This window comes from Plectropomus leopardus, chromosome 13, assembly GCF_008729295.1.
Source record: "Plectropomus leopardus isolate mb chromosome 13, YSFRI_Pleo_2.0, whole genome shotgun sequence".
NCBI classification, from domain to species: domain Eukaryota; kingdom Metazoa; phylum Chordata; class Actinopteri; order Perciformes; family Serranidae; genus Plectropomus; species Plectropomus leopardus.
The window spans coordinates 21,265,658-21,285,650 of record NC_056475.1 but is presented as its reverse complement, the minus strand read 5'-3'; the positions used below and the strand labels follow the sequence as shown (position 1 = coordinate 21,285,650).

Sequence of the window (19,993 nt, the reverse complement as noted above, 5' to 3'; positions counted from 1 at the left end):
AAATAATTTTTAGTTTGCAGAGAGCAAACAAATGCATGCATCAGTAAAACTATGAATGCATTTTGTGGTGATAGATCTCCAATCGGCCTGTCCATTCATTTCTTCAGTTCACTGGTTCTAAAAATAAAACCAGCGCATGCATAATTTCTGCTGCCTCAACATGATGTTAGGAGCAAACCCACAGGGAGACACCTAAGGTAAATTCATGCATGGAGCTCAGGATGGTGCTGATTTATGAGCTCAAAGGTAAGATGTAACTTTACAGAATGGAGACAGGTGACAAGAAAGAGGCCAATAAAAACACCATCACCCTTTCCCCCTAAATGAAGGACCAGAAACCTCAAAGTGAAATCACTTTAAGACTTGAACCACAATTACTGAACAGATGAACCAGCCATGTGAACATCATTTCTCAACGACACAATGAAGCAAAAAAAAAACAAAACACAAAAACAAAAATCCAAACAACTTAATGACAGCCCAAGTGCCTTTTATTTGGGACTAAAAACAAAAAAAGCAAACAGTGCCATCCATACATTTTACTTGCACATATCTGTTCACCGATGAGTGGTCATTTCTACAACATAAACCAAACTGTTGAGCTTTAAATAAACAAGTAGAAAAGGGTTTTGTCAATCCATGTGGGAGCGTTCAGGGTTAAAGGGGCATCAGCTGGAGGGCATCACATTCAGTCATCCTCGTCAAAGTCCTTCCTGCCCTGGGGAGCTTTGGGTCCCCCTGCTGGTTTGGCCATGATGATCTGAAAGAAGAGAAGACAGCAGTGGGTCAGCTCTTTCTGGGGTGGAAATGTAAAACATTTGATCCACGCAGCAGGCTGTGGGCTCGGATGCAGGCGGCTCGGATCAACTATGACACTAAGCGTACCTGTTAGAGAGTAATTAGCACGGAGTACAATCCTCAAATAAACAGTCGAGTGAGATCGCATTAACACGCTTACACTTTAACTGTTCAAATAATGACTTAAGAATACATTTTCAAAGCAAAAGAGTGGATTTAAAGACCTACAGATACCAAGGAGGGCTATTTATGGCGATTAAATATTCATGAGATCATATGGCGAGAAGTATGCTGTAAGAAAATGTGCTGCAATAGAGAAATGCAACGGTGCTTTTAAAAGAGCCGTGTGTTGGATTTGGATTTGGAAGATTTAAATGCAGATTAAAACCCGCTGAAACCCCTCTAATGTGCTAAGCATGGACTCCCACTTAAGATTCCCTCAGTCTTCCTCTCCAAAATACACGGACCAGGTGATTTACACCAGTAAAACCAATCAACAAAGCAATTTTATGTTGCCAATCAGTGTTTCTCCGACACTGTGCCGCAGACAGGTTATTAGCTCAGCACCTTCTAACGTCTGCTCATCTTTAACCCTAATAATTTAAGATCCAGATGTTCAGGAGGTTTTTATGATTAGCCTAATTATCTGCAGAGGTCTCTTTGTCTCCAAAACAAGTGGACTTGGTGATTTAAACCAGTTAAAACACTAAAGCAGCTTCAAGTAAAAAAAAAAACTGGCAACCTTCACATTAGTGGATGACTGCTCTAAATTCTGAGCAGCAGTCCCCAGTTACACACTTAAGAAAACATACTTTGTTATTATATTTTACTCTACACACTGAATCTTTCAATGCTTGGACTAATCATAGCACTTCAGGCACTCTGTACCAAGGGAAAAGATCATCATGATCATCTGGGATTTTTTTTAAAGGTATAGTAAATATTCCCAGACTTTGCTGGTACTAAAAGAAGTGGGCTGAGATCTAGAGACTCCAGGTTTGATTCTGATGAAGCAGAAGGCTTCATGGTGATTTTAGGAAAACAATCAGCAGACAACAGAGCCACACCAGCCTCTGGAGCCCAGAATCCACTCTCATTTACATCATGTTCCATATTTATATTAATAAATCATCTTCCATGCACCATGTCGGAGTTCTGCACTTGCCTGAGGACGTCCACTGCAATGAAAAGAGTTCATGAGTACATGCAGCATGCTATCAAACCATTCCCATCATCGGTTTTGTGGTTTAGTCCGCAGTCAGTGACACACTTGGTAGTAAACACCCGAGAAGTGGCTGAATGCTGCAGCTCAGCATTTCCGTGCATTGAGTTGTGTATCACACCCGGTGTTAGTAGTGACAGGCAAAATAAACAAACATTTTACAACTTCAGTGTCCTGTGAGCCCGTGAGTACGTCTGTGTGAGTCAAAAACACACACACACACACACACACAGTCAAGGACCTACTGATGGAGGTGTGTGTGCCCTCTAATGATGTGTTTCAAATTTATCAGGCGCTTCCTCCCAGTCGTCCTTGTCCCAGTGGCCTCTCTGCTTGGGAGCTTTTGGTCCCCCTGCAGCCTTAGCCATGATGATCTGCATCGTACGTGTATACACACACACACCCACACACACACTAACGTCAACTACCTGGAGAACACTGTTTCACATACAGTACTGTGCAAAAGTCTTAGGCCGCCATAGAGGAGATATATAAATATCGAACTTTAATTCTAAAAGATAATGTGTTTGTAAAACTGAAAAGAGACTGTGTATTTCAGAGTAGGGGGCAGACTTGTGGGTTGAAACAAAGCACGAACATAAAGCAATTAAACAAACTCTAACAAAAAGATATTTTTGGCGGGTATATGGATGAGGAAAGACTGTGTTAGGGCTGTTTCTATGAATTTTGTAACACAAAAATATGTAATGTAATAAACCTGGGATCGTTATTTGTTTATGTATCTAATTGGGTGGTAGGTAAATTGGGAATGGTTGTTTGTACACTAGTAAAAATAGTATATGAGTTAAAATATGTTTTAGTTTGTGGTTCTTTTTTTTTTTTTTTAAAAAAAAAAAGTCAGAATAAAACGACTTCTCAGCCTGAAGTCAATATTCAGCTTGACCTCCCTTTCCACACAGCACCTCTTGAGCTCTCTTGGGCTAACTATCTTGAAGTTTTCTACAATAATCTTCTGGTATACCAGAAGATTAGTATTGTTAATCTCACATTGTCTGCCCGAGAGAGTTCAAGACATGCTAAGAGGAAAGAGAAGTCAAGCTAAATACCTGCAACTTTGGCCTCTTGAGACAGTTTTTTTTCTGAAATATTTGCATTTTTAATACTGTATTCATATCTTCTGTATGTTCTGGTTGTATTTTAGTAGAGAGACTACTGAGAAATAAATGTGTTTGATCAGTGTAACCTTGCTAAAATAAAGTTTAAGGTGGCCTAAGACCTCTGCACTACACTGTAGGCCGCACCAATAACACTTTGCCTGCTGAATTTAAGAACACAGTAAGTTTTAAAACAAACAAAAACAGACACAATATATTTGAAACAAGTAATCTGTCTTGTGTGTATATTTACCTGGTGAGGAAAATGTTAAAGCTGAATCCTTTGTGAAATAAAAAAATGAATGAATGTGACTCTTAAATGTAAAGAGGCACACCACAACTCAAGAAAGAGACTCGTTTGATAGTTAAAATCCTTATGTTGAAAACTCTCAAATCCATATGACATTAAATTATTTAATTAAAAACTATAAAATTAAGAAGCAAATTGCTCAGAATAATAGTTACTGTCTGCAGATTGGTTATATGGGTGAGGCTATATTCTAGATTTTTCTTACTGTAAACAAATCCCATAAGAAGACCACAAACAAAAAAGTGATTCCACTAACACACCTCCAATGCAGTATTTGCATTTTTTTGCTAATTATCCTTTACTGGGAAAACCTGTTGAAATACATCATATTTAAATCTCTCCTGTCATAATATCTGGTGAAAATAATCCCCTCGCAGTGCAGGACTGACTTTTGTTTGGGTCCACTCATAGAATTTGTGCCAAAAAAACCCCAAGAACCGTAAAATAAAGCCATTCTTGTCCTTAAAGAGAATTTAATGTGTATGTCTTGGAAGCAGCACATTAAAATATTTCCACCTTTTTGGCTGTTTTTGATCATCTGTGTGTCGTGGGTATTTGTGAGTTTTTGTACGCACCTGGTCAACTCTCAGTACTGTGATGGCAGCGTTGGTAGCCAGTTTGACACCCCAGTATTTGACCAGGTAAGGCTCCAGAATACCAGCTTCAAGCATGTCTTTCACAGCGGGGCCCTCTCCCTAAAGACAGCAGCACATCCAAATCAACAGACATCAGACACCAAACACAGAAACATGTAGCGACAAAACATCCACAAATAAACTCAGAGGTAATATGAATTTTTTGTCCTTGCCTGCAATTCTGTACATGCACGATAAGAAATAATAACAGGCTACACTGTTGTATGTTAAATACCATTATAGACTTTAAATCTCACATTATTTAAAATGCATCAGTGAGAGCATTTAAAAACACTATATGAAGGATTTTCTGTGTACTATGGCAAAAAAATAAAACATGACTAAATAACAATCTTTACATTTTTTTTTTTTACATTTTTTTCAATATTAATACACACCTCAATGTCGAAGCCTATGTTTTTGTTTCCCTCATGGTGTGCAGAGTACAGTTTAGAGATGAGCTCGCTTCCCTTCACACCAGAGTTCTCAGCCAGCGCTCGTGGCAAAGCCTCAAAGGCTTCAGCAAACTTCTTAATGGCGTACTGCTCCAGACCCGGGCAGGACTGCAGAGACAAGAGGAGGGAAAAAACAAGAAGTGATGTTTTTGCAGTTTATCAGCCAATGATGCAGTACAGAGAAAAATGGCAAAACCATGAGGAGAGGCGTTAGTGTGAACCTGCTGCACTTGAGCTTATGTGGTTAAATGTGCGTACCTCTCCATATGAGGTGATCTGTTTGGCCAATTCGATCTCAGTGGCTCCTGCTCCGGGCACCAGTCGCTTGTCCTGAAGGTGGTGAATGACACAGAAACTGTAGCTTTTATGCAGGCCAAGCAGTTAACGATAAAAAAAATTTAAAGGGTTCAGCTCTTAGACTATGCAGATAATTTAATAAATATTACTTGCTACACACAAACTGTTTTACAATAATTATCAACAAATGTAAACAGCTGAACTTCAAAGAAATACGAGAGTACAAGGAATGAATGAGATACTCTTCACAGAGATATATATATATATTTTCTGCAAACAAAAGAAAAAAAAAACATTTCGCATTTTTTTTCTTTTGACAGATTTTTAAATTTATATTTCGAATTGCTAAAGTTGCAAAAATCCTAAAGTGATTTACTTACCCTGACCAGAACCTTGAAGGTGTTGACTCCGTCATCTACGGCCCTCTCAATGTCATCCATCAGGTTGTCAGTGGAGCCTCTGATCACCACCGTTGAGATGGTACCGTCTTCTTTCTCTGTTTAAAACAAACAATATGTTGAGCACAAAACTCACAGAGCAGAAATCAGGTTTACAATAAAAAAAAAAAGGATTTACCGTGTTTGAAGACCACCACTTGAGTGTCCCCCACCTCTGACAGGTACACACTGTCGCAGTGACCCATCTCTTCTGGAGTTGGAGCCGTCTTAAAAAAAAAAGCAGAAAAGCAAAAATTATACATGATGTAATGATGCATTTTATTATATACCTGATCCGTGGAAAACAGGATGACACTCACCATACGGGGCAATGCTACAGCTCCCACAGTCTTGCATAACCTCCTGAGGTCCCATTTGGAGTTGAGTCTGATGGAGGAAGGAGGAGGATTTAGGACTGGGATGTACACTGTGATAAAAGGTTGTATTGCCATGTAGACTTTGCAACAACACAACACAACACAACACAACACAACACAACACAACACAACACAACACTACAAATGTCATCTGTCCCTGTTCACTCTTGGTAGTGTCCATTATCATGAAAGGAGAAAACTTCTCTGTCCTATCATCTGATCATTCATAATTAACACTTATTTGGATCATCAGAGGTCTCCCGGGTCTTACCTGACCACCATGAGCTTGTACTTGTTGGCATAGTGCAGCGCCATGTCAGCCACTTTCCCCCCAGTTACCACCACGTTGGCACCAGCCTCTTTGATGGCCTTCACCTGAGCCTCCATCATGTCCTCCTCTCCCTTACTGAAGTCCACCAGCTCCTTTGCATTATTTATCAGCACTGTGCCCTAAAAGACCGATAAGATCATCGTTAGCACCACGATCAGCACCTTCACGGGGTTCACAGGGCACCTACTCATTTTCATGGATAAAATTTCAAAACGTTTCCACGACTGGCCCCGCTTACCCGGTGATTTTTCAAACATATCAGATTCAAACTCTGCTCAAACATAATTTCAGCTAGTGGGCATACGTAAAGAATGAGCCACAACACAAGGAGCACATTAATAACATATGTGATTAAAAAAATAAAGTTGTTACATATTAGAGCTTCGTTACTCCAGCTCAAAAAAATTAATTAATTAATTAAATAAAATTGTCAATTTGTTACATTATGTGGAAGGTTATACATGAAAGATTACTCTAACAAATCATTACACACAACAAAATTTCATGACTTTTACAAAAATTTCAATGATTTTTGAATAATTCCAAGACATTTACAGGCCTGGAAAATGTGATTATGAAATTCAATGACTTTTCCAGGTTTTCCGTGACTTTTTCTCTTGATCCCTGTTTAAATACACCTGATCACAGGCCTTTTTCCAAAGCAGACATGTTTGACTTGTCACAGTAAGAAAAGCACTGATGTTATTATTAGGATTTGCAGCAGCTCTGTTCTAGTCAGATGTCCTGGTGCATCATAACCACACCAGGACCCTGAATCTAAGGCCTTGTTCACACTGCCAGCCCAAATCTGCTTTTTCGCTTAAAGCTGTGTGACAGTGTAGCTTCATAGTTACTGATGCCTGTGTCGTTGCCACAGCAACCGATGCAAAGGGGCTGTGATGTCTGGACTAGAGTTATAATGATATGAGATTTTTACTGTACAATTATCATCGTAGAAAATTTCTTGTTTTCACGGTATAGTGCTATTACCCAATTATTATTATTATTATCAGTTACAATGACTTTTGCAGGAATAAAAACAGATGGTTTTGGGGGGGATGGACAGTACAGTAGAGTAGTACCACAGTAGACCTGAAAACTGGTATAACCACTGCAATCTTAGTCTGGACACACAAATACAACCTGATCACTTAAAAATCAGAGTGCGGACAGTCAGACTTCAAGATCTGATCTGAAAAACAAATCTGATTTGCTTGCCATCTTAAGTGACATTAAGCCATAATTTTTTTTTTACTTATACCTGCGCTTTTCCTACTGTGACATAAATGTAATAAGCTCAATTCATTTTAGTTGCTTTGGGTCACATTTATCTAATGTTCAAAGAGAGAAAGAAGTTTTCTTTACCTTGGTCTCCGTCACCATGCAGTCAAAGGGGCAGGAGAAGACGGCGATCTTGGCGTCTTTAACTGATGTGACGTCGCCCTCTGCTTCCTTCTTAAAAACCATGCCATGTAGCACGGAGGACGCTGTCACTCCACAACCCTGGAAACACCACAGAGGTTAACTTAGAGGCAAACAACACACACACACACAAACACACACACACACACACACACACACACACACACACACACACACACACACACACACACACACACACACACCATTCAATGGATGATGCCTCTTACCAAAATCTTGCATACTCTGACGTTATCAACATTGAAATTGCCAGATTCGGGGAAGATGGACACTGTAGAACAAACCAGTTAAGAAAAGAAAGTCAGTGATGCTCAGACTTCCTTTGAACCCAGTTAATTATCTTTGACACCTAATTTTGTTCGGAGGTCTGAACTGCTGACTCACCACAGGCCTGTGCGATGAGGTTGGCGAGAAAGTCTTCATTGCCGTACTGTTTACTCATGACTGCTGTACGGATGAGAGCTGTCGCCTCTTTAACATCATGCAGGTTCTCAGCTGAGGAACATACGCAGTCCGACATGATCTCCAGAGTCTTTTTGCAAGCTTTCTCATAGCCTTCGATCACCTGAGGGAAAGAGGAACAGGGGACAGTGAGTTATTATAGTAATCTTTTTCTCTGGGATTCAAAATCTATGTCTTTGAAGACTATTACATGAACAACAAAAATTCAAAAAATGACTGCATTAGCCAATATGTAGCTGATTTGCATGAAGAACAACTGTGCGCTCTTTTTTTCTGGGATTCTAAAAATACAGTTTGTTACTCCAAATACCAACAAGAAAATGAACAGTGTTAAAATGAACAGTAAGAAATAAACAAAAACAACTTTATACAGAAGACAAGCAACAAATTACAGGTAAAGGTGAATACATTTGTTTACCTCTGATACCGACAGGCCCATCCTGAGCAGCTCCTCAGCCAGCTCCAGCAGAGCTCCAGCAAACACCAGGACAAAGTTTGTACCGTCTCCGACCTCCTGCTCCTGCATGTGGGATGCCATCACAATCATTTTGGCTGCTGGATGCTGCACCTGTAAGAATAAATGACATTTATGGAGAATGTTAAAAGTCCTCATACATATAAACCATTCCTATATGAGCTATGTTGCATGAGAATGTTAGATTTCCTCACCTCAAGCTCTCTGAGAATCGTTGCAGCGTCATTGGTGACAAACAGCTTCTCCAAGTGGTTGATGACCATTTTGTTCATACCTGAAAAACAATTTTATAATTTAGCCATCACTGGTTTTGTTGTCTTGCCGATAACATTTTAATAGGTGAAAGCCCGAACAGAGACTTAATACAAAAAATATCTTACTGTGGGAGTAGAGAGCTTACCGTTTGGCCCATAGGCGGTGCGTGTGGTCTGAGAAAGCTCCTTACAGGCTCTGATGTTACGGAAGACTGCCTCTTCAAGCCCTGAGTAGTGCTGCAACGAAGAAATACATAAAAACTCAACTGCTGTCACTTTTCACAGCAGGTGGATTACCCTTTAACACATGAATCGATATCGGTTTTCTTGTGCCGCAATCATACAGCTTTTCAGCATGAGCAACCTGACAAGATATGTCCTGCAAACTGCGAAAAAAAATAAAAATAAATAAATAGAGAAAAAGGTGACAAGGAAGGAAAATTAGCTAGGAGGAAATAATAGCTTTTATATAAGTTAATAAAAAAACGAGAAAAAAAGTCAAGGAAACTTAAAAAAAGAAAATACCTAATTATGTATTCAAAATGATGTTAAGAAAAACTTTTTAAAGCACTTTCTTAAAACAAAACAATTAAAAAACGTATTTTTTAAAGGAAATTATCTTGTAACTTTATACTAATTTCTTGCTAATTTTTATGGCTTTTTTTTGTTAAGCACCTCATCATCCTCGTCCTGTGTTTTTCAAACACAGAAAGTCAAAGTGGTAAATTTCTTCAGAGTGTATGTCAGACAAATAATTGTCATTTTACATTTAAATAGGAAATACGGAATCAAAATTCTAATGCAGCTATCAGCGTTATCTTGGGAGTATGAGCTGTTATCAATATGTGCGACAATAAGCAACTTGGACAAACACCATAAAGGGATGTAAGATGAGCTAACAGGAAGCATCAGCATCTCTGGTCCAGCCTAAATGACGATCAAAACCTCAGCTCTGACAGTTAGCTAAACGCTAACGAGGCGCTCTTCTGTCTGACAGTCAATTATTACAACAACTGAGACACTGTAGAAACATAGACACAAAATGTCTAAGTGCCAGAGAGGGCAATAATAACAACATGCAGCTCTCTATCCATCTCAGCAGCTCCGGGTCCGGCAGCTCAGGGCGGCCTGGCATCTTTCTAGAAGTCTCCCACATGACTGCGAATGAGCGTGCTAACTCAGCGGCTAACGCTAGCTAGCATGCTACTTCACAACCACACACTCAAAGCTACAAAACTACACCGACAAAATGATTTATCCTAACCTTGGCGCCATCCTTCAACATTTGGGCAAAGCCCGGAGCTTTGGGAACGTGAAGAGCCATTCTGGGATGTTTAGCAGCCCCGGTATCTTGGAGAAGGTGCCGCGGCGTGGGTTCAGCTCTGGGTACAAAGCCGGAGAGACAGAGGAGGAGCGACTGCCGCGAGGCGTGGAGCTCCAGACGGATAACAACAAGGGACAAACCCAGCGAGTCTCGCCTCTGTAGCCGCGACCACGATTCACCACTTGGGGGAGCTGTTACCTCTATATGTGTTGTATGCATAAGTTATATGACTACATAAAAAAGAAGCCAGAAATGCTACTACTACTACTAATAATAATAAGAAGAAGAAACTGTGTTTGTATAGCACCTTTCATACAAGAAAGATGCTTTACAACAAAAAAATTACATGCACAATGCTTCAAATGAAAAGACATAGAGGGCACAAAGACATAATAAAACCCACCTGTAAAGATAAGATCAGAATAGAATACATGGAATACATTTTCACATGGATAAAACCCACTTAAGATAAAAAAAGGATAAAAACAGAATGCATAACATGAGGTGGAAAATAAAACACATTGAGATAATATTAATAAAAATAAAGCTAAAAATAGTGTTTAAATTGCATAAAATTAAGGAAAATACAACATTAGAAAGAGGTGCAGCAGTGCGTAAGTGTGTTGCAAAATGCAAAGCAGTTCAGTCAGAGCTAATTAAGGCTTAAATGAAGAGATACATTTTCAGTTATCTTTTAAAAATATTTAGCGGGGCAGCATCTCTTATATGTATAGGCAGTGTGTTCCAGAGCTTACTTCTAATTTTTATACCTCTGATCATTTTTTACTTGTAAAAGAACTACAACTATCGTGTAAAATGCTCTGAAAACCCTTGTATTAAAAGGCAAAAGAAGACGCAGAAGACAACAAAAATGTATGGAAATTTCTTTAAAATAGTTATAAAAGAATAAAAAAAGTAAATATTTCACTGTGCTGAATGGAGCCTGCCAGTGTTTAATTATACATTTTACATCAATGGATTATTATTGAGGTATTTAAAATGTAATATGATATAAAAGTTGCCAATTATCATATTGTGAACATTATCTTATGATATTGAAAAAATGCAACTGGATGGATAATCTCACCTTTATTTTAGTTATTTTCAAAAGGGAGACTCTTTACACATATTTCAATTTTTAAAAAAAAATCACGCCTTAATTATAGTATTAAAAAAATTGGATTTCAAGCAATAAGTGGAACACATGGGAAATGTAATAACTACAAAAACTAGAAATAAAAATAACAAAGAAGGAACTATATAATCACACCAAATTTCTAAATTCTACATTTTACAATATTTGTACATTTTTGTAAAAAATATTGTACTTGCATGAAAAGTAAAGTGTTTTCTACTGTCACACTTCAAGTAGTCTGTTTAAGAGATTTCAAATCCTATTAGATTATGAAGTTTCTTTTTAAAACACGTTGAATCTTCTCCACATTCAATGGTTGACTTCACCACTGATTCAGATGTGCTGTGGATCTGGTTCTAGCTGAATAAAGTTACATGGACACACATACTGACAATCATTGACAGGAACAACACATTTCAGATTCATTTCATTAAAACAATATGGACATTTTACAATAGCAAGACCGGCTTCATCATGTCAAGAGGAGGGTAATATTTTGCGTTAGAAATAATCCAAATTACAGTGACTGTGCTGCAATAATCATGGTAACAAAGAGGCCAAGACTACTGAATTGTTGAAAGCTTACAGGTTTTATTTTGAGATTTTTTTTCCACATTCAGGCACAATGTCTCCTTTTCCCTAATGGCTGCAGAAAAGGGGGTCGCAATACAAAGAAATATCAGAGTGACGGTCAGGACACTAATAACCTGCTGGATATGGCTTTACAACATCATCATTGTTGACATCGGGAAATGAGTCATCACATTATCAAATTATTTGTGTACAGTATTGATGCATGAATCATCAAAGGGTTATTAAAAAGTGCCAACCTCTGCCTCAAAGAAAGATATGAAAAAAACCCCACTGAAATACTGCTTGACTATGTAACATTATATAAAAAAGTCCCCTTTCATAGAAAATACACTTTAAAATTTGGCATAATCAAATGACATTTAAAAAAAAGGAATAACAAATGTTAGTAACATTATTGCATACGTATAAAGTAGAGGGAAATGCATCTCCCCATTGTCACTAAATTTAGTGTTAGTTTTCCCAGATACAATTTTGGTCTTGTGCAGTGTTTCTTTAAAGGTAAACTTTAGAAACAGGCAAAAGGTTTCTATGCAGAGAGTGAATACAAACTACAATATTAGTATCTTCAAAATGTAACTACGACATTTGGTTGTAGCAGCTATAACAGGTACAAACACCACAATACAGAACTCCCTTTGGTAGCTACAATGAGGATATTTCACCCAAAACCAGCTAACCTGAGACGTGTAAACACACAAGAATAACTTGAATGTTGAAAACTACACACGACATAGATAAAAAAAAAAAGACAAAGCTGCCACAGAACAGTCTCCCAGTATCATCATGACACCATTACATATAAATGTAACAGTGATGCCTCAATAATGATAAATGTGGAGCAAGGCTATAAAAAAGGTCCCATGTTTTACACGCAAACACACATATGTGTAGCTCAGTTAGGTTTGTGGATAGTGTTCACAGCTGTGTGGGCCCAACCTCCTAGCCTGTTTGAGAGGTTCGTGGCTCGACGTGTGAGGTTTGAGCGACTGAGTTTACCGCTGGGGTCCAACTTTCTCATGACCGCTCCTGCTCCTCCTGAACGTTCCCTTGTACTGGTTCTGCAAAGAGAGAGAGAGAGAATAAACAGACAGCAAGTGATTAACAAAAGTGTCCACAGGCACCATCCTCTTGCATTTAAGATGTCAAGACTGCACCAATACCAATTAAAAATGGAAAACAGAAGCATATACATAATTCATTTGCTTCTCTGCATCTTAAAAAACATGTTTTTTTAAAAGGTTCAGTGTGTTGGATTTAAGGGGATATATTGGCAGAAATGGATGACAATACAATAAGTATGTTTTCAGCATAATTGCCAGACAATGAGAATAGTTTGGTTTTCGTTACCTTAGAATCAGCTGCATTTACATACGGAGCGGCTCCTTTTCTATGGAGACTGCCATGTTGCACTGACATGTTTCTACAGTAGCTCAGAATAGACAAACCAAACACTGGCTCTAGATCCGGCCATTTACATTTTTGCGTTGGCCACCATAGTTAGCTGCCCCTCCACAAGCAGACTGTCAGAAAAACACTGATTTGTAATGTGAAATTGTTATATTCTGTGTTTGTCTTGGTTTTAATCACTGGGTCCGTTTGTTTTGGAGAGGAATAGGAAGAGGAGAAAAGACCTCTGTGGTTTATTCGGCTCCCGGTAAAAACCTCCTGAACAATGAACACTTAGGAAATCTCACCAGAAGTTTCAGCTGGCTGCAAGCTGCAATCTCCACAGTTGGCGCCACTAAATCACCTCAAATTTTCTACACAGTTACTTTAAATTATTTGTTAAAAGGAGCTGCATTTTAATGACAAAAAAGGGACAATACAATTATTATTTCTAAAATGAACACAAATTTTAATCTATCAGGAGAAAAATATCTATAAAAGACATTCTAAGACTTTAAAAGCAGTGCTTCAGTAGTATTATTTATATTTATGTTCAGTCCATTTCTGAACTTGGATTTGAGAAACATAAATTCACATTTCAACTCACAAAAACCTGGGTAAGTAAGAAAAAATATGTCAGAGCTGATAAAGTGACAGAGAATGTGTAAATATGTAAAGCAAAGAGCAGTGACGGAGGAAGGAAGTGTGAATCTGATAGCGAGGAAGAGCATTCTTTGTTTAGACAATGCAAGTTATTCATCATAAAAGGGCAGCTCCTTATTGCAGCAGGTCCATACACACGCAGCGGTCCATGCATCGACACCATGCGCTTTCACGTCACAAAATTAGTTACACTCAGAGCACATGTTTGCACAGCTCAGCTGGTTTTAGAAGCATAACTTTTTAAATATTCGGATTTTTACCTTTTTCCCTACTCCATCATTAGGGAATAGTTGAACTGCCTGTTGTAGGAAGAAAACAAAATTGTGTTTAATTCTAAAAGGAGGAGATCGTCATCCAGTGAGGAGAAAAAGCTGTTGGTTGCATGTAACACACACTGATCACAGACACAGTCACTGTCCGTGTGCTTTCTGTTTTTTCACAGTGCATCTCATTCTTTATTGGCTGGTTCGTGCCGCAAATCAACATTTTGAATGTCAACACAGGAAGTGATGTAAATAAACGCCAAGCTCTCTCAAGCACATTTTTGTAATTTCATCTGGCTCCAGTTCCCACACCCATACACCCTCTCCCCCTGCTGTCGCCCCCTAACTCCCTCCTCATCCGAATACCAGAAGAAACAGTTTCAAATCTAGCCGGGAAGAATGTGTGTGGGGGGAGGGGAGCCGGGGACCCACAAGCTGTGCTGGGATTCTTTGGGTGGGAGGGTGAAGAGAGCGTCTCCTCTATGCACAACATGTATGAATAACCGAAAATGGAGCAATGATGGCCTCCTGACTGCACACAACACTCTCATTCAGCTACAGCACACACATGCTTCCATTCATAAATACAGGGTTCCCTCACATTTTCATGGACAACATTTCAAAACTTTTCCTAATATATTTTTTTCTGACCCCAATTACGCTGCATTTTTCAAACATATGTGATTCAAACTCTTCAAAAAGTGCCAGCTCGCTGACATACACGTAGTCACCCAAATGTCACCCAGCAATGCACGCTAAAGAAAATAAATTTGCCGTCATGTTACATAACTAGGAAAGTTATACACAGAAGATTATTGCAAAATTCTATATTTTCCATGACTGTGGGAACCCTGTAAGTAGTTGAACAGCATTTCAGCTGCTAACAGTTCACTATTACTCAGAAAAAATAACAGAAACATCTTAAATGCAAACACTTCTGACTAATAGTTAATATAGAGAAAGTGCAGATGAAGATGCTTTACCTGTCGTCTCTGCCAATCAAGTCATCAAATGCCTTGGACAGGTGTTTGAGCTTCCTGAGCCCACTAGACACCGACTCCAGATCTTGGTCAAACTTTCTGTTACAGCAGAGAAACAAACACTCAGAGCAGAGAAAACAACAACAGTACTGAAAGTAGCTAACATAAGAAAGCCACAGATTCCTCAGCTACAACATGTATGAATGCAGCTGTGTAGACTCACATCCTCTGGTTCTGTGTGTTAGGGGAGGCAAAGGGACTCCGTAATGCAGCCATGCGGACCAGCTGCCGCCTGCCTCCTCCTGTTTTCACCCCTCGTACGCCCGCCTCAGGAGTCCTTCTCCCTCTAGAGCCCGGGGTACGCCCAGGTGTGACTGCTGCTCTGGGGGTGCGTCTGGGTGTTACAGCCCGGCCAGGTGTACGTCTTGGGGTGCGAGAAGTCGTCACACAGGCTTCCTCCCCATCACACATCCGGCCTGGGGTTTCTACCAAACACTCCCCACGTGCAAACTCTCTTGTCCTCTGCAGCCTCTGAGTAAGAACGAAAAGGAAAAAGAGATGATGACGAAGGATCAAAATTAGCACACAGATCGCTTTATTATCAGTCTGTTCTTGAATTCACACGGGTTGTAGAAGCGGGTTTGGAACTAACAGCTAAATAATAGCATGAAAAATTAAAAGTGAACAAGCTCCAAGCCTTTTCACACACAAAATCATTTGGCACACACAACCAAAGTAAAACCACATCAAACCACCCACCTGACACACTTCAGTGATGGAGTTGCGAGCACTGCGAGTAAGTTTACGGACTGTGTTGGTCTTTGGCTGCTGCTTTAGGGTTTCCCAAGTTGGGTTCTCTGGGAGAGAGTTGGTCTGAACATCACGCAGCGGGAGACGTTTGCGCAATGACATGCGCAGAGAGTTGAGGGAAGACGAAGAGCGAAGCTTTCGGAAACGGTCGGGTGCTTCTGGGGAGCTCTCTGCCCCGTCAGACTCATCCAGGACTGTATGTGCCCGCCAGACTCCCACCACAGCTTTACCAACTCCATCCATCATTGAAGACGCCATGCCGACTGAGCTTATCTGCAAGAGGGGACAACAGAAAAGCAAGAGTGTGCATTATCATATAGTAAAATATGTTTTGAACAGCAGGTTTTAAAACAAATATTAGTCCTTCACATAGGTTTGAAGAAAATTATTTAGAAAATAACTCCTCATCTTGTGCAGACTTTCTGGTACTGTAGATAAACCAGAGTGTCTATGGATATCTCACACTTAAATTTCATACTTTTTAACACCAAAATAACCTGAAATCAAATTTAAGAAATTTTTTTTGAAAAACACTTTATTTTTAATTCAAATACACTATTATGTTTCTTTGTATGTGTACACATATGTGTCTGTCTTTATTAAGGAATATAGTGCAAAATCTGTTTTGCACTTTAAAGTGATAAATAAATGACTTGGAACTTGACTTATTTGGACAAAAAAATATATTTTTTCTGACAGTTAAGATCTCACAAATGAAAACATATAGCTAGAATTTGTAAGGACAAATCTGTATACATTTCAAGCAAAATAAGTCTGTTTTCAGCTTCTGGAGTGTCAAGATTTGCTGTTTTTATGATCATAAATTGAATGAATTTTGGACAGATTGTTTGAGTAAACAAGCTATTTAAAAACATCACATTCAGCTCTTAGATATTGTGATAGGGCATTTTATGGCAATAGGTATCATAGAATTACAACAACAAAAATACAAAAAACCCAACACATTTCCAGATAATTACAGAGATACAACTTTAAATCCTCACAACCTTGAGCTAATTTAAGTGTAGCTGGTTCTTTCAGAGATTACTGCACAATTATGTTACTGACCAAATATGTGAAAAATGTCGAAGAACAAAGGACGGGAAACGACCCGTAACAACCCGCATAATCAGGCAGCAGTTAATCGTGTTAGTGAAAGTTTCATAGCTATTGTTTGATCAGGATTTCTAGCTTTGCTCCTGTCCTGTTTACCTTCGAAAGTTAAACTCTGAGTGGCTCCGTACAAAACACAACTACAGGAGCAAGTAGCAGTGATTTAGCACGTCTGCGTCAAATGAGAACCACAAAGAGGCTACAAGTTTCACACTCTCAACAATGAAACGTCTTCAAGTAGCAGCATTAACAATGAACGGCCGGTGATTATCATACACAGACAACAAAAAGAGGGCTGTGTCCGCACCGTTAGCTTATCTGCAGTAACAACGTTAGCTAACGTTAATATCTCAGCTGTTACAAAATAAATGAAGTCTAAATGAAACACCTCACGTTAGTACCAGCTAAATAACCGTCTACCGAGCCGCTTTCTTACCTGAAAGAACCAGTAGTGAGGAGGACCGTCTGCTTCAGCTGCCTGCTGCTGCTGTTGTTTCTTTCTTCACTGTTTGAATTTGGCGGCGGACCGCAGACCGCACGCACACACACGCACACTCACACCACCACGCCCTATACGCAAAGCCCCCGTATGACGTAATACGTTACGTCTCGGCGTGCTGGTCTTAATCTGGCTGCATCCAGACTTTATTATTATAGATCCATGGTCTTAATCTGTATGTCTATGCTTGGGTTTATATTTGAAAGTCTGATTTTTTTTCAAATTTATTTTTATTTTTGAAAAATTATTTTAACTTTTATTTATTTTGAATTTATTATTTTTTTTAATGGGAAAAATTCGATTTATAAATGTAAATGGAAGAAAAACAAGAATTCAAAATAGAAATAGACCATTACATCCAAACATTTCATGGACTGAAAGATATCAAAGGTGAGGAAACACTAGACATTTGTAATTCGTTCGTTAAACATTTTTGTTTGATATTTTGGTTGATACCCATATGCATATATGTGTAGGCTATATGGTACTAGTTGTATGGTTTGTCCTACGTGGTTTCATCTTTGTTTTGTCTTTTTTTTCTAATGTTTTATTTGCAGTTTCCTATTTCCTATTTGTAACATAACTGAATTTGTAAATGTACTTGAGCCATGGATGGAATAACTGGAAAAAATGAATAAAAAAAAACAACAGCTTGGGCCTATATCACAATTTGACATTGAATTTACCCAGCTAAGGAAGTTTTGGAACGACATATGCTAAACATATACATGTGCTTTTTGTAATTCAGATAGAGAGACAATATTTCATTTGTTCTTTCATTGTAATTATTCAAACTTATTTTGAAAAGAAATGCAAACCGTTATTAATAGTAAAATGGACACTAATGTACAGAATAATGTATTTGATGTGATGTTATGTTTTGTTTTCTATGGTATGGATCGCCTTATGGCATATTTTATTCAGCTTTTGATCATTCTTGGTAAATTCCATATCCACAAAGCGAAATGGTCTGACCGCAAACCATGTTTTCATCGATTTATTGTTGATCTCATGCAGAATGGCATCTTAAAAAATGTGGCATGTTGTTGTTTCTTTTGATATAATTGCTGTATACCTCTTTGTTATTAATAAAGTTTTGTAAAAAAAAAAAAAAAAAAAAAAAAAGAAGAAAGAAAAAAAGGCCTCGGTCATTCAGATTTAATGTTTTTTTGAATAACCCAGCAGATTATTATGAATATGATCTCCATCACTCTATGTCACAACTTTTCTGAAATATCTCATCACCATAAATGTAATTTTTTTGTAGTACATTATAATACAACGCTATGTAGATCATAGTCAGACCAGTGCAGTTCTTTTACAACAGTCCAATAATAAAACTTATCTTTGTGAGGTTCATAATGTTCAGATTTTATAGACTTATCTACTTGGCGTAAGATATTGATTTGTTACCAAAACCTTCAACATGGCTTGTTTGTAGGCCAGTCAGTGTTGTTGTTGTTTAGCATTACTGTATATCGAGAAGTGTCTCCAATATTTTATCAGTCTAATATTTGCAGGCCGACATAAGGTATATAATTACCACATCTCATCTTAACACAATGAGCCTTTATGTCATGCTACATGCAACATTTTATTTAGCTATATAAAATTATGTGGAATTGAAATACAGAATCAAAATCTGGTGATATAACCTGGTTAAAGGTTAAATGAAATATATACCTGATAATAAATGCACAATCTGTCCTGTTGGACTGAGCAACCAATTGACATTGACAGAACAAGGAGGGCATGTCACTAAATACTGATGCACATTGCCATTTACCACAGGGCTTGTGTTTTTCTCATATTAATGCTTCATTTTGTGTCTCTATTTTTTCAATTACACAAAACTGTCATTATGGAAGAAAGGTTTAAAGTAATCAGTGACCAGCAGATGTCACTACAGACCTGCATTTGAAATACTTACAAGCACCAGTGCTTTGAGATCTCTGTCACCTATTTTGTTTTTGTCTGTGGTGATTTATTAAAGGCAGCGAGAAGCCCACATCTCCACTACCACTATATATTTTCATTCGTCAAACATTTTTTGACGGACCTGGTTTCAAAAACAACTTAAGTTTTACATGTCTATGAGCAGGCATACTAGAGCATTGGGCAACAATCACATTCTCATGTTATTAGCACAAAGGAGACCTCTGAGAATTTCCCAAAAAAGATCAATTAGACCTTATTACAATTACTGAGCTTTGGAGAAAACTGTAGCCAAATGAAAAGCCAATTGAATCAAATTAGTAATTTTTTGACAAAAGGTTCAAATCTGCTGCCATAACCAAGCAGCTTCTTTCACAGTTAAAGCCTTCACTCAAGCTTGTCTTCACACAGTATATTTGATAACCACTTTACCTGGCACACACGTGCAGTATGGTCAAACATGCTACAATCCTCATTTGGTATTGCACTGTTTTATGTGAATCTGTAAAGTGTTTTTTTATTGGTAGGAGTGCAGAGATAGACCTTGAACCTCATGACTTTTTAGTCCCTGTCCTTTTGTCTCATTAAGAGTAAATGTATAACACGATTTTAACAAGCCTTGATTACATTGCTGAGTCAGGAGTTAAAGGTCAAACTAAATGTGGAAACTAGGAGGTGAGGAA

General features: G+C 38.3%; 2 protein-coding genes across 3 annotated transcripts; both read right to left on the bottom strand.

The window, feature by feature from the left end:
• Positions 1–469: 469 nt before the first annotated feature.
• Positions 470–10,029, bottom strand: cct8 (chaperonin containing TCP1, subunit 8 (theta)). 2 transcript variants are annotated; one of them, XM_042499605.1, is made up of 16 exons: positions 9,873–10,029; positions 8,755–8,845; positions 8,549–8,628; positions 8,298–8,447; positions 7,802–7,982; positions 7,627–7,688; positions 7,343–7,480; positions 5,918–6,096; positions 5,590–5,656; positions 5,409–5,496; positions 5,213–5,328; positions 4,794–4,865; positions 4,479–4,643; positions 4,021–4,140; positions 2,266–2,394; positions 674–760 (listed from the first exon to the last, which is right to left on the bottom strand). In XM_042499605.1, exons 1-15 carry the CDS (start codon positions 9,930–9,932, stop codon positions 2,287–2,289), a joined length of 1,677 nt encoding a protein of 558 aa, XP_042355539.1. In that variant the 5' UTR covers positions 9,933–10,029; the 3' UTR covers positions 674–760; positions 2,266–2,286. The 2 variants fall into 2 exon arrangements, with proteins under 2 accessions (XP_042355538.1, XP_042355539.1); XM_042499604.1 differs by lacking the exon at positions 2,266–2,394 and having other exon boundaries at positions 470–760; positions 9,873–10,027.
• A 1,625-nt stretch (positions 10,030–11,654) lies between these two features.
• Positions 11,655–17,369, bottom strand: LOC121952902. Its single transcript, XM_042499774.1, has 5 exons — positions 17,313–17,369; positions 15,713–16,036; positions 15,177–15,484; positions 14,957–15,052; positions 11,655–12,719 (listed from the first exon to the last, which is right to left on the bottom strand). The coding sequence occupies exons 2-5, from the start codon at positions 16,019–16,021 to the stop codon at positions 12,554–12,556; spliced, it is 879 nt and encodes a 292-aa protein (XP_042355708.1). The 5' UTR covers positions 16,022–16,036; positions 17,313–17,369; the 3' UTR covers positions 11,655–12,553.
• Positions 17,370–19,993: the final 2,624 nt, after the last annotated feature.

Excerpts from the sequence above, each read along its gene's own strand:
- cct8 (XM_042499605.1), bottom strand. The coding sequence starts at position 9,932 with ATGGCTCTTCACGTTCCCAAAGCTCCGGGCTTTGCCCAAATGTTGAAG. Across the intron at positions 7,983-8,297 it reads TGGGCCTGTCGGTATCAGAG|GTGATCGAAGGCTATGAGAA; the intron begins GTAAACAAATGT and ends TCTTTCCCTCAG. Across the intron at positions 5,497-5,589 it reads CTGTAGCATTGCCCCGTATG|ACGGCTCCAACTCCAGAAGA; the intron begins GTGAGTGTCATC and ends TTTTTTTTTAAG.
- LOC121952902 (XM_042499774.1), bottom strand. The coding sequence starts at position 16,021 with ATGGCGTCTTCAATGATGGATGGAGTTGGTAAAGCTGTGGTGGGAGTC. Across the intron at positions 15,053-15,176 it reads AACACACAGAACCAGAGGAT|AAAGTTTGACCAAGATCTGG; the intron begins GTGAGTCTACAC and ends CTGCTGTAACAG. Across the intron at positions 12,720-14,956 it reads TTGATTGGCAGAGACGACAG|AACCAGTACAAGGGAACGTT; the intron begins GTAAAGCATCTT and ends CTCTCTTTGCAG.